Raw genomic sequence first — 15604 nt, 5'->3', positions numbered from 1 at the left:
CTTTGATCGGAAACTTTAAAATACGTACAACGATAACTTGATACGTACTTATGGCATGTGACATAAGGTACAAATTGCAATGAGTTGCATTTTACACGAACGTGCACGAGTTTGTTATTGTTAAATAAGTGAAAAATACGAATTATATAAAAGAAATAGTTTTACTTACGAATGAAATGTGATTCCTTGACTTTTGGAAACCTTGCTTGTGTAGTTTGTGCAGAATCTCATCACACACGACGGCATTTTCGGTTGTTTTGGGAGACGAAAACAAAATACACATTACTATCAACGACGTCATCGATAGCGCGACGACAGCGGGCGACTGAGCTCAGGTTTGCTAATTAGCTTAGTTTTAACGTGCCACTTGCGGTCCGCGTATAACGTATCTACCTATTTTCTTCTAATATCATTGTAGTTACCTATAAAAAAAACTTTTTAGTAGGTAACTACTATATTTATTATCATACATTTCTACATATTTATTATCATACGAATTATAAAATGATGATGATGATTTCTAAAAAGAACAATACCACTTCACGTACCTAACCTATTACCTATAATACTTAAATGTATGATAATACCTACACTTTGAAAAACATTTTCTCATACGATTTATAAAATGACGCAAGTATTTCCAAAAAGAACAAATCTACTATAATAGGTATTATTAACGCGCGACACAAATCTATCACAACACAAAAATGTACCTAATCTACATTATTTTGCCTAATCTACATTACAATTATTCGCATTAAATATTTATCGACACTCAAGTTCACAAATAAATAAAACTGCATTCAAAATTTATTACGAAACAAACAAAATGATAAAAATACTAGCCGCATACTCGTATCATCACAGTCAACATGTAACAGGCCAATACGAAAATTCGATGTAATAATTATTCACCGTCGAATCGCGACGATATTTGTATTCAGCTGTACCTACCTAATATATTTTAATCTAATATCGTCGCTCGGTCGCGCCGCGCGCGGCGTATCAAAGATCGAACGCCTGAGTTATTTTTTAGGAAGGATTTTCTCAAATTTTCACTACTTATTATATATTGTATTCAATTTTGTTTTAATCTAAAAACGAATATCTTGAATACATTTATATATTTAATAACTGCATCGTCACTTAGGTACCACCAGGTGAGATTGCAGTCAAAGGCTAACTTGTATCTGCATAAAATAAAAAAGGTACCTACCTACATGGCATTTAGCTTTTAAGACACCTGAAAAGTTACTTAATAGTGAGGTAAAGTGTTCTATTGTCAGCCTTGTACCATACTTTGTATCAATGTGTCTCACATACGGCCACCTTGAAAGGGAAACACCTTTTCTAAAAACCGACTCTATTGTCTACTTGTCATAAATTCGCAAACTTCAAACGTAAAATTTAAAGACATTGCATTTAAGTAAATGTTATCTAGCTCACGTTCATGGAAGAGTCTTTTGTAATATTGTAACTAAAAACGTATTTGGATCGGTCTATTTGCACCTATTTTGCGTAGGGAAAACCCGAAGCTGATAAAAAATTCGTGTGTGTTCTTTTTGACTTAACCTAATAATATTCCTCACTCATCTCAAACTGAGCTTTATGTCAAAGCAGTACATATGTTTACAGAAATGCTTGTATACAATTATTCTCAATTGAAAATTAATTCAATAAGTAGGTAGGTACCATGTTATAAGAATTAAATAAAATGTCAGAACAATCAAATAATAATTATGTACCTACTTAAATTAAAGCAAGAGTAGAATCGTGAAATATGTAAATTTAATCTGAGGAATTTTAGATTTACAATAAATATTTATCACAAATTTTATTTCACCACTTTGTCGGCGTGATTAATATTTTTATACCCATGCCAAATTATAGATTTCTAGCACTAATAGTCTCTGAGATTAACCGAGGACGGACGGACGGACGGGAAGACGGACAGACGGACGGACATGGCGAAACTATAAGGGTTCCTTGTTTACTACGGAACCCTAAAAATGAAGGAATTTCATAAATTATTCATTATGACTTCATTATTCATTCGACCGAGAGTCCAGCGAGACCTATATTGGCGCCAATAATAATGACCTGCTTTATTATAGCCTAAGAGTCAGTGTGTGCCAGACCTTCCTTATTTTATAAAAGCTGAACGTTTCTCTGCTTATTGTCCCCAACTCTGGGAGGAATGTTTATTTGGATGTCTGTTGTTTGAATGAGTGTCTGGCAATGCATGACATGATATCTTATACTACTCCGAAGAAAAAAAAATGACTTTATACTTTGACGTAAGATTTTTTACACCTTTATTACCTGTTATATCCCAAAGCTAGCATGATCCAAACAAACGTTCCTCCCAGTGTTGGTGAAACTTTCAGCTTTTATAAAGTAAGGAAGGTCCGGCACGCGCTGGCTCTTTCTTTATTTTATCTATTATCTATTCGTAAATCTTTCTTAGTTCTAACAAATATTTTTTGTGTTCTAAAATTTTGCTTCGCGAAAGTTTCTTTTTGCACGTTTATTACCTACCTCTTTCGTGACTGAAACCCCATAACAACCTACATTCTCACGGACTTCAGGTAGGAAGCCATTGTTATCGTTATCAGTAAAACAAGTCAAGGGTCAACCACCCCCACCCGTAGTTCCTTCGGTGTCTTCTTTGATCCTCAGTGTCACAGCAATGGTCATGTCATAGTCGGTGAGGTTTTTGATGTGATCGCACATGCCTTCTAAAATCGCGAAGAAGTCCCAAAAGTTGTTGTCAGTTACACAAGTCAACGAAAGTTTGAGAGTGCCTAACTATGTTGCTCAATTTTTGCATTTTATCATCCCAAAATTTTTGGCTGGAATCTCCAAACAGTTTAGTGACGTTATAGTTATGATATCCGACAAGATAGCATAGATATTCGTGTTGTCAAATGTATTTGTAGGTCCTGAAGATATACTTGGATGATTGAAGTGATTTGTGTTTTTAAATCATACAAAATCCTAAAAATGAGTGAGGATTTAGACGATAGTTTGTGTAAACTGACACAGTTCGTGAAACGTTGGTGGGAAGACGGTTACCAAAAGGTTTGTAGGATAAGTTATTTTGAGCTCTTAGTATTTAGATACTTAGTTACCTGGAACGTGTTTGTATTTATCTTTCATAATTAACGTGGGCGTATTACATTTCGTTTCGGCTTTTGATCTTTAGGTAGGTATGTACCTATTTGAAGTGACAAGGCCACGTATAAAGACTACTATTAGTGTGTGTAAATTGGATAATATAAAGTATAATTCACATCTATAATAAGTATATTCTATAGTATAGGTGTATCTTGCATCTTGGGATTGTCTTGACTCTTGAGCCAAGCCAAATCGATATTTGACCTCTGCCCGTAATCCAATTATTATTAATACATAACGCCATGAGGTGCCTTAAGCCGAGATTAAGATAAGCGGCTCATACTTGTCCACGGTGTATCATTACAGATATTAAGTTAAACGACCAGAGCGGATAATTTCATGTGGAATCTAAATTATATCAAAACTCATAATGGGCTCGCGGACAGATTATAGTGTCTTTGTAATGATAGAGACCATGCCTCGGCGTATAATGCTCGTATACGCCATCTTGGCATTAAATGTTGGGTGATTATTAATAATTATAATGGGGATTTGACCATTGCAATTATTAATAATTACATCGCATCGGATAAAATTAATTTAGTTGAGACTGCTAGTGCTATTCTTGCTTTAAATGAGGATTTGATATCTGTAGAAAAATACGTGCCTATAAGTAGTTAGTAAAAAACCTGGGTAAGTACGAAAATTAAGCAAATACTGAAGTTAGAAATCAAAAGCCTCTTTATTAAAATTCGCACTAGATAACACCCGTCACTTTCGTCTGTGTGGATTTAGGTTTTATTAAAAATCTCGTGGAAACTTTGATTTTCCAGAATAAAAAAAAGACTATGTCAGTAGGGCACGGCTCTGGGATGCAGACTACCTTTGAACCAAATTTTGGCTGTGATAATCTAAATACGCTGCAACCTTACTTTATTCCTAGCTAGCATACTTTCTAGGATCCTAACTTGCGAAATGCGATAACACTTTCCTACATCCTACCTAGGACGTCTAATTTCAGGTAGGTGTAATAAGCCTTTGAAAGACAGAAAACGTATAATATTAATACTTAGTAGGTAGGTATGGATTATAATGGAATATGATGACCTTTTAATTTATCAAAAACTAGCGCCGCTAAACTTTTTTTCTCACTATGACTGTACCTGTGAGATGCCGTACCTACCTAACTAACTTAATAATAAGTTCGAAAGTTACGATTTCTCACTCTCCCATATCAGAACACTGATTCATAATGATAGCAACGTTAATTAAATTAATCCTAGCACACAAAATGGCCACCCACGCTGCAGTGACGCCATTGTTGTAACAGCGACAAATATTGATACTCGCTGTTTGATGTAACATTGTGATTCGGACACGATTGTGCATATAATTCGTTGGAACAATAATAGATGCCGCAACCTGACCTTTACAATGGTTTTTATGGGATGATGGATGATACGCGAAGTCGACATGTCGACAGTTGGCTCATTTACCCTACGCGACGCGACGGTTTAATTAATGTTTTCGTGGACTGAGTTTTTTATACGACGCTCGCTTTGAGATGTATTTTTGCTGTCCGTAAATGTTTATTATCATTTTTAGAGTTCCGTAATAAAATAAGGGACCTTTATGGTTTCGTCCAATCGGTCTGCCCATCTGCGTCTATCTGTGTGCAGACATTTTAAAAGTAAACCAGCCCCCCGATTTTGTAAGAAAAACGTATCCATCGTTATCGTAATCGTTTACAAATTCTGCCCTTTGATTGGCTGTGAAAAAATGTAAACAGCGAATCAACCAATCAAAGGGCAGAATTTTTTGACGATTACGAGAACGATGAATACGTTTTTCTTACACAATCGGGGGTCTGATCGCTAGAGCAAGTAATCGAATGTGATTGCCATCTAGGTACACATTTTAGCTAGGTATCCAATTTTGGTGCTAGGCCTTTACTTCCTTTACATTGGAACAATAATTTTCGGCATTAGGTAATGATAAGTACTTATCTAATGAATAATGGTTGAATTATCGAAGGGTGTTCCGTATAGTATTTATCTTGTTATACTTGTACTAATTATAAAGGTTGTACGTTAGGCATTACTTACTCAGTACCTTATCTTAGTAGGTAATTACTTACTTCAATTGTAAGGGGTGTATAAATCTATAAGAAGATCGATTAATAACATAGCTTTATGTGGTTCTATATAAGACTATTGGTTCTACCAAGGTTCAAGCATTTCGTAGAGTTCAGTAGAGAACAAACGACGAAAAGTATTTCGTAGAGTTCCGTAGTGTACCTACTTATAAACGACGAAGACCAAATTACAGTCTACTAATAATAATTTTCCAAACTTGGATTTCTAAGGGCCGGTTTACACAGAAGCTTTGCACAGGCACAGCACAGGGTTGGTTTTCATATTTAAAACTGATTTTTTTTAAACCTTTTTTAAACAATATGTTTAAAATTGTTTATTTTTATTTTAAACATATTTTACACAACAACACATATTTTTACAATATGTTTCAAATTACAAAAAAAAGTTTTATACTATTAAATGTTTTTAATCCTGTTTGAAACAAAAATGATTTTGTAATAAGCTGTTTTTTCTAAACCTGCTTAGGATAATGAATCCTTGGCCTCTAAAGAAAAAAAAACCGGCCAAGTGTGAGTCAGTCAGACAACAAAGTGATCCTATAAGGGTTCCGTTTTTCCTTTTGAGGTACGGAAGTCGGAACCCCAAAACAGTTAAATTAATCATATTACACCTACTTGTAGATTTTACCTAGGTATATCATCATCCTAATTATTAAAATATGCAGATGCTAGCAAAATTTCCTACCAAAAAAATCCTTGCCTTGGAAGCCGTCATTACGCAAAGCTGCTCAGCATCCAAACCAGTTTACTCCATATATCCATGCACTGAACAATATGGCTTGTCACGATACTGAGCCAAAAACGAACATCGCGAAATGGGCATTTTGGAAAAAACACAACAAAACCACCCAGCGCAAATTAAACCTTATTTTCATTTACTCTAAAGTATAAATCAGTTTGTTATGAAATCTGAAAAAACGTATTGAAATATGTCCGCTTGTCCGGTAGGCGTGGGTCATACGGAGCAAATTTAAATTGCACTCTTGTAGTTTAAAAATAGTACTTATTCAGTAGTAGGTAAGGTTTAAATATAGTGTGTTTATTTGACCGGTCAATAACCTTTTAGTGTTGCGTACTTTTTGTGTCTTTATTTCGTTTTCCACGTGGGAACTTCTTCGAATACAAGAATGCACATAATATACCCACCTACATTTCAAACATAATTTCTACCTACGACGACCTAGTACGGTTTTCTCCTAAAAGATATCAGATAGGTAGTCAGTAGTCTCTCTCTCTCTCCGGTCGTTCCTTCATTGCTGAAGATCGTGGTCCTGGCAACCTGCCCTCGAATGGATTATCTGTTTCCATCGGCTTCTGTCGGTGGCCATTTTCGCAATGTGATAAAATCTACACCTGCTGGACTCCTTTAGCTGGTCTGACCACCTAGTTGGTGAGCGGCCTCTCGGTCTTTTGCCCTCAGTGTTGCCCGTCACTATGAGCTTTTCTAAGCTGTCATCCCCCCGCCGTATGATGTGGCCGAAATATGAGAGCAATCGTTGGTAACATATGGAGGAGAGTCGAGCAGTGATTCCGAGTTGCGAAAGGATAGACACGTTTGTGCGCTTGGCAGTCCACGGAATCCGTAGCATCCGCCTCCAGCACCACATTTCGAACGCATCTATTCTCTTTGCCTTTCTCTTGCTTTGATAGTCCATGTCTCTACTCCATACATAAAAATTGGGAAAATTAAGGCACGAACGTGCCGGGTCTTGGTGGTCAGTAGTACCACATCGTAAAACTGTGGTAGTACAGTAGACAGTATTATATCTACTAATCTATTTCCTACCGAAATAAGGTACAGAGACAGTACATAATATAAAACGAATTCCTATTTCAAATAAAAAAACTAACTACAAAAAATAACCCCATTCAACCCATTAATGTTCATGTTACTGAACGACATTAAAATAATCTTATGATTCTTATAAAAACGTCAACATTTGAAAAAATAACTCAAAACATTTACCTACACAAATCGTGAAATTATTCTACCAATTTATTCGTATAACGAAACGTATACTTTACTTAAACGACACTTTATTATCGTGCATTTATCCATTTTGTGGCATTAGAAAAGAATTTAAACTGAAGCTTTCTGTTTTTTTGTTTGAATTATGAAATTGCCGCCGACGCCGGTGCGGGCGGCAAACGACAATTTAATTTTCCCCAGAAACGTATAATGATATGGCAGCCATCGCTTACACGGGTTACACGGCATAATCGAGTGACAAACGATTTAAACATCAAGTATCACGCCATGGAGACGACATAGTACGGCCACAGTGTAAAGAGAGACACAGTAGCCAAAGGCTTCGATCTAGTGGTAAATGACCACCACGACGGCGCGGCCCTTCAACATAGGGCCTAACTACATGTTAGGCCAGTTCGGGTCGCTCCTTCGTCTCGCACTTACCGTACTATTGCTCTGTCTAGACAGCTTCGAACGGCGTTGAAGCTCTGTATGTAATTTATAATATCCTTACTCTGTGGTACAGTACCTGGCAAGAAAGATTACTTCGAAATTTTGAAAGAGACTTCAACTTCGTAGAGCATCGTTTCTGTCAGTCATTAATGTATAATAGATATATCTATTAGATTGCGCTACTAATAACTGTCTTACTGGTTCTTCTCGATGGGAAGGGCAATCCGAAACAGTGGTTAATTCATTTGGCAATCCAAAGTATTTTGTAAAATTTGCATGAATAAAAAGGTCCTATTATAGTGTACTTATTTTATTTCTAAGAAACTGGCACTTAATGAAAATCATTTCTTATAAATTAGCTAGGTATCAGTCTGGTCTGTCGCAACATGTAAGCCAGAGCTATTCAGAGCGTTATAACTTATATCTCAAAGTAAATAAACCACCCATAAATTAAGTTCCGATGCTCTCATAGTGTGAGGTGTGGGTCAGCACGAAACCACTTTGCATTTTAGTCTAACTATTTACTAAATAATTATATGCAATTCCACAGCTTTTCTATCTTAGGCATACAGTTTAATGACAAATACGTGACCTAATGGTCCAGTACTTTGGCAGAGAAGTAGGTTCGTTTCCTATAGCTTCTCCTATTCGATGAAGGTTACCTTTTGAATTAAAAAGACGATCACGCGTCTGTTTGAGAAGACCCGTAACACCGTGCCTGTTAAACTTAGATTAACTGGAAATTTACAGTTAATATTTCGTTGCAGTACCCATTATAGAAAATTTGTGAGCTTAGTGCCAATAAAGATGATTAATGCTGTATAAAAATAAATAACCTAAAGGTTTTTTGATAATAATTAAGTAATTTGTTCTGGCAAAAAATGTTTCATTTTGTATATATAGACAAAATCTAGACTGCTAATGTATTTAAGTTATAACAAATATTTATAATACACGTGTATATCCATCCATATTAAAAAATAATTAATAATTATGCCGACGGACATACCTACCTATTATGGGAGGTCGATTTCTTTGTAAAATTCACGATTAGGTTTTTCGATTTACAAATCGGTCTGTAATCGGAAAGGAATGTTTATTCCATTGCACATAGATTTCTACATATAAATTACCATAATACCTTTAATTAATTTTCATATTTGAAATTATCAGTATACACTAGGTAAAATCCCATTATTTTGAAGCACTTACCGTTCAATTATAACAATAATAGCAGCATTAACTTGAGCTTAAGGAGTGGCCGAATTAACAGAAACTTAAGTTTGACAATGTGAACCCGGCCCCGAATACTTACCAAATGAATAGTAATTTAGTTTTCGGATTAAATCGTTTGAAACACGCGACAGAAACCACTTTTCTATTCTTGAGTCGACTCGAAACCGTCATTTTACACAATTTTACCCAATTGCTCTCCGTTCTCGGAATTAATTCGATATTAGCCTTTGAAAACGCAAGGTGTGGTTTTGTGTCGACCCGATAGTTAGTTTGAGGAGGCATTAGACCAACCTGTCTTTAAAATTGCTATAGTTCGAATCTTTATACGAATAGGCGGATACATTCAAATTAATTTAATCGAATCAAGGTTGTGAATATTTATGGGTCCATGATTTTCGTGATCTAATATTAAATGGTGGGATTTCGAATGGAGTGTCGTGATTTATAAAAATTATGTTTTGACATGATGGTTGCATAAATCGGTCACTAAGAATGAAAAAGAACATAACTTTTATGAATGGATAATAATCTGTTTAGCGCCCACTTGTAAAAACACAGTTAAACGGATTTAGTTAAACCAATTAAACTTTATATTGCTGTCACTTTTTGGCGACTGTATCCAGTCTGTTTTTGTGTCTGTGTCTGTTTTTGGTGACTCTTGCCGAAAACTAAATCAGTATAACTGTCCTTGTGCAAGTGGGTCTTACAAATAGAATAAGTATGCGGCGAAATTTAAATATGATAAAAGGTATCAAAAAGTACCTACTTGTGTAATTCAGCCTATTATAAGTTTTCAGTATCTTCTGGAGATTATTTTTCCTGTTTATTCTCACAAATTTATAAATTCTTGTTATTGTTACAGGAATCGCAATCAAGCAGCGCAGAAAGATGGAGTGGATGTGGGCCAGAACACAACCTGGCTCTCCAACAAATTCTCAAGCTCCAAGAAGCCAGAGCGCTCCATAAAACCTCTCTTCTACCAATATACAAGAAAAATGGTCTGCCATCACCCCCAGGGCCGAGACAGGAATATGAACAAATGAAAGAAAAGAACATGGACAACCATGACGAACTTAGGGCCTTTGAGCATTTAAAACTCGAGGCAGAATTCAGACGACTTATGGAAAGATCAGCGAAAGAAATACGAAATGATGAATCTCTTAAATACTTTCAACATGTGATGGAAGCAAAACAAAATTTTGATTATTTGAAAACTATGCAAGAAACTCGAACTAACAGCTCGGACAAAGATGTGGAAGTTAAGAAAGAAAAGACGTCACCAAATTGCAATCGATATACACCCGACCAAACCCATTCACCTCAAAGAACTTCGTCTGCAGAAGCCTCTCCTAATCGCAGTGTCCACTTATCTACCTCGTCAAGTCCCCTCTCAAACACTAGTCCTGTTAATTCTTCTCCTTTAAATCATCTACAGGACATGCAACCATTTGATTTTAGAAAGCATAAGGTTAGTGAAAATAAAGAAGAAAACAGAAAAAGTAATTACGATATGACCTCAACAGAAAAAGCAGCAATGGATGTAATGAGAAGTCAGTTTTTCAACTTTCAACTACCAAATAATTTGCCCATGCCACCAATTTCGATGCCTTCAACGTTTTCTCATCCTGCAGCGATGGTAGCTGCTCTGAGCCAAAACCCGATGGGATTGGCATCTCTGCAAGCACTTTTACCACAAATATCGGGGAAACTGGCAGAACATTCTGAAAGCAGAATTCATAACTCTACTGGTAAAATGAGATCAGATAGTTTAAGAACAGATGAAGAGAATGTTCTGAACCTAAGTAAGGATGCCTATGTAGAAGCAGCGCAGAAAACGAGAGACATGATGTTAGGAAAATGTATTAGTCCACCAAAAAGACAATGGGGCGCTTCTCAAATGCCCCTGAATTTAGGTACCCATTTTATTAACCCTACCACTGGTAAAAAGCGAGTACAGTGCAATGTGTGCCTTAAAACCTTTTGTGATAAGGGCGCCCTAAAAATTCATTTTTCGGCGGTCCATTTACGTGAAATGCATAAATGCACAGTTGAAGGATGTAGCATGATGTTCAGTTCAAGAAGGTCTAGAAATAGGCACAGTGCTAATCCAAATCCAAAACTACATTCTCCTCATTTAAGACGGAAAATCTCACCACATGATGGAAGAAGTGCTCAATCTCATTCTGTTTTAATCCCTCCGCCTGGCGCTGGCTTAAGTATGCCACCAGGAATAAACCCAATGCATCCATTTGGATCGTACCCACTGCTCAATCCATCGCAAAATATGAGACGATATACCTCAAACATGCCACTTGATTACAAAAATAACTTAAATTTCTCACCTTCAATGGATATTCCTCATCATATGCGTCGTGAATCAAGCTCTGTTGAAAACAAAGATCATGACGGCAACGGAGAATCTGACGATGATGACGGAATTGTGGTAGTGGCTGGCGATGACGATGACGATGAAAATGATCACGTAGATACAAGTGACTATTATTCGAATCTTAATAAATCGATAGGATCAATAGAGGATTCTGAAACGGAATATGACCAAAGAAGTGTAAGTGACAATAACGAAAACTCGGATAATATAAAAGATACTATAAGTCCAGAAGTTATGAAGAGGAAAAGAAAGAATTTTAACCCAACTAGACTTAAAAATAACTATGTAAATGAAAACACTGATCAGGAAAGTAAAAATGAGGAGCAATGCAATGATACAGACAGAGTGTTAAATCTGAAAAGAGTTAAATGTGAAGAAAGTGATACTGGCATTACTAACTATTCAGTTCCGAATGATAAAGTAGAAAACCTTAAAATAAAACAAGAACCTCCTTCAGTTACTCCAATTGAAACAACTGAAATCAATTGCAGTGCCCAAGACTTACGAGTGAAGGAAGAGCCTGTGGATAAAAGTGAGTCATCTAAATCTCATGAACCATATCATCAACATAACGATCAATATTCATCTGAGAATTCATTAAAAAGGCTAGAAAGATTATCGAAAGGAGATTTCCCTAATATTACAAAAAAAATTGAGACACATAGTCCTCTAGGACCTTACAGTTTAAGTGTAAATGATAATATCGATTTCTCTGACAGATCTCCTTCATCATCTGTATCGAGCTACGACTATGGGTCAGATGATGTTCAAGGACAAATCTACGGTCATTTTGATAATGGTTTCTTTGTAACAACTACTGATGTCCCAATAGACGTAGATAACCCGCTTAAATGTAGAGTTTGTGATAAAATGTTCCAAAATATTTACATACTAAAAACGCATTATCAAAACGCTCATTTAAAAGTGATGTATAAATGTAATAACGAAAGATGTAGAGCAGCTTTTAACAATAGGCGCAGTAGAGATCGTCATAGCTCAAATATGAATCTTCACAGAAGAATTCTAGCTGATGACCTAAGGATATTTGATGAATCACGGATCCTAGACAGAATTAAAGAGCAAATGGAACTCTTGGTCAAATTGAACGATGAAGAACGCGCTTGTCCGTATATTGAATCTCAGAAATATTATCATGCTAGAGAAACAGAAAAACCGAAAAGTCATTTAGGACACATGCATTTTAGTGCACCCTATCCACCGCTTCCATTACCGGAATCCTACTTAAATGGCCGTGACATGTTTAACCAACATCCTTTCCTATTTACGCCGTTTGGAATGCTTCCAAATTTTCCTCCTTTGCCATTTGGTTTCTTGCCACCTAGTCTGAATGCGTTCGGTTGCCAAAATCCAAGTTATTCACCCCCAATGGCACAAAAACTCAACTATTGTGTCGAGGATGAGGCGCCTCGACCGAATAAGGATGGTTTTCCGTGCCGCGGCTGCAGAGAGTGTTTCAAAGACTTGTCAAGCTTGAAGCTACATTGTGAAAGTGTTCATGTACAGCTATTACATCGGTGTTCAGTGAGTGGGTGCAACGCTGCGTTCTTCTCAAGGACTAAGAGAAACATTCACAGCGAGGCGCACGCCAATCGTCGGCAGAATGGTAGGGCCCAGCCTACTTCCTCGTGACCCGATTACGCGAAATCCGTGTTTATGGGCTGTTAACCACGGCCAAATATCCAGTGCATTTGTGATGTTAATTAGACTTACCAAATAGCTTAGTTAGATTAGATCATGTACATGTCCAGTACCTTTGAATTCTCAATAAATCCATGTTGTAAAAATGGCGAGAAACTGATTGTAACTATACTTTATATTTTACAAACGAATAAAACATGGTTTGTGATTTATTTTTAAGAGCTTTGTAAATATTTAGTTTATTAATAATTATCGTAGAAGATTTAAGTGATAATTTAAGAATGTTTTAAATAGCTTTCCTAATATTCTATAACATGTTTTATAAACACTTCAACATTCCATAGTAATATTGTGCAATATAACTGTATATAATATAGTAGATACTAATAGATATAATGATGTACAAATTTGTGGCTGAAATTTCTTATAGATATTTCCATTTGGAACTAAATAATATAGAAAGTTACTATTTAAAGTCAAAAATTAGGAAGACTGGCGCACTCCAAAATAAACTTAGTTTGGTTCTCACTTGAATACTAACCAATCAAACTAAATTAAATTTTGTCGACACGTTCTAAAAACAAATCTGTGTCTGTGGTTACCCAGATTTCTGTAAAAATGTCTGGTTTTAAAATTATAGAACTCAAAAATTTACTTGTACAAATTTTTGGGCCGCTGCTGCAACTTTGAAACTACACATTTTTACGTAAATCTGACATAAATAATTGTTTTTTGAACGTGTCTATGAAATTGATTGGTTTCTTCAAATAAGAACCAAAGTCTTGTATGGAGAACGTCAGGGAGCCTGCTAGGGTTACTTCTCTTAAAATGTTATAGGCCTGCTGGAATTTCTATCATTTACCTACAGGAAGTTTTTTCTGATACTGTAAGTTTAATTTGAAAGCATTATTTTGCCGTTTGCCTATTTTTGGCTAACATTTTTGCAAAATTCGATATTCGGCTTAATAATATTCATCATATCTACGCATAATATTTATATTCGTCCACTACAGTACATATATTATTTACATATTGGTCGATTTATAAATAATGGTAAGTACGTTACCTACTTATGTTTATATATTGATTTGATTAATAATATCTAGGTACTTACTTTATTTAAAATGTTACGTACTACCTACCTACAAATTCTTTTTAAGGCTTGAGTTACATACAGAAATACTTACCTACCAGTGAAAATAAATAATAACATATTTATATTTTATTGAAATAAGCGAAGGCCCATAGAAGAAAATATGTTAATTGAAAGAATATAATTAATTGAGGAGTTGGCGAAAAAAACGGTGTAATTTATTGCAATTCAGATCAAATTTTTTTTTATTTGATATGAACTAATTTATAAGCAAAACGGCCTAAAACTAAACTAAAATTGAATCCACTGTCCAAAGTTCGTGATTTCGAACAAAACCGTGCAATTTCTTAATGAATATAATCTACATTTTATTTCCGTAATTCCAAAAATAACCCTAAAATACATTATTATTTCTGTTCTTTTTTTATTCTCTTTCAATTTATATAAAAATGTGTGCCTCCATATTTGATATTGGTTTTCCGTCAAATAACATTTGCACTAACGAGTGTCTGCTAGTTTGGCGCTAGTGCATTTATATTTCACCTTTTTATGAATAATATGTTTCAAAATATTCTTAAAGCATTGTAATATTATGGTGATTTATTGCTTAATACTAATAAACGTAGTCCGACGTATTGTGATTCAAAATCTCTCAAAATGTAATTTTTTCGTACTCCTGGTTTGCATTTTTTTTTGTTCTAGACAAATGTTTAAAACAGGTGTTTTAAACATGTTTTCATTAAAAATCGATTTGTTTTTTTTTTACTTTTTTCTAACCCTAGGATACATCTACCTACTATCCTTATTTTAGTAGGTATATTAAATTATTATTACAATAATAATATAAAAAAGCTCTTTGTATCTCTTACACGTATTGTCATTTTTAATTTGATCTTTCTACTTAGGATCTCTCCCAATTTAGATTTCACGAGTGCCAAACTAGCCACATTATAAATTATTATGCTTAATGTAGGATATCAAGTGAAAATCCATTTTAGGTCTATTCTAGCTATTTTGGTGCTAAACAACAAAATTATGATTTCACTATCGTAAAAAATGTAAACTAGGTAGGTACTTCAAAATCTTTTAATGACCCAGACTAATTGAAAAAGATAGACGGAGTCCATGCCAAAAAAGTTAATATTGATTATAGGAAGCCAGTTTCACCCGCGACAGTTTTTTTTAAATAAGACAGCCTCGCGATTGGCTACTTTTAATGCAACCACTTTATATCATGGCACCCCGTTCATCTTTTTCCTTTAATGTGTGTTTTAGTGTGAAAATTTTGTTACATAATTTAAAATAATATGTAAGAACCAAAAAGTATTATGTATTTAAGACGGGTGTAGATGCAGCTACACTTTGAAGCATGTTATTCTTCCTTTTGCCAAACATTACTAAATATAAAAATAAAATGTTTAAAACAATTAAGCGTACCTTCTTTTATTTATGCTACCTAAAGTATTTAAGAATAAACTCTTTAAAAACACTTTAATTTTTCTACTTTAACTTTGTCTTTAATAATAACAGACG

At 35.0% G+C, this 15604-nt stretch overlaps 1 protein-coding gene across 1 annotated transcript in view; it reads left to right on the top strand.

Moving 5' to 3' along the window:
- LOC117990104 (zinc finger protein basonuclin-2-like) overlaps positions 1-15480 on the top strand; it is a 30847-nt gene extending 15367 nt beyond the window's left edge. Inside the window, exon 2 of the mRNA XM_034977549.2 lies at positions 9793-15480. Coding sequence (XP_034833440.1) covers positions 9793-12969 — 3177 coding nt within the window. The 3' untranslated portion in view covers positions 12970-15480. The remainder of the gene's footprint in view (positions 1-9792) is intronic.
- Positions 15481-15604: the final 124 nt, after the last annotated feature.

This window comes from Maniola hyperantus, chromosome 17, assembly GCF_902806685.2.
Source record: "Maniola hyperantus chromosome 17, iAphHyp1.2, whole genome shotgun sequence".
Classification (NCBI taxonomy): domain Eukaryota; kingdom Metazoa; phylum Arthropoda; class Insecta; order Lepidoptera; family Nymphalidae; genus Maniola; species Maniola hyperantus.
This window is presented reverse-complemented; position numbering and strand designations above follow the sequence as displayed.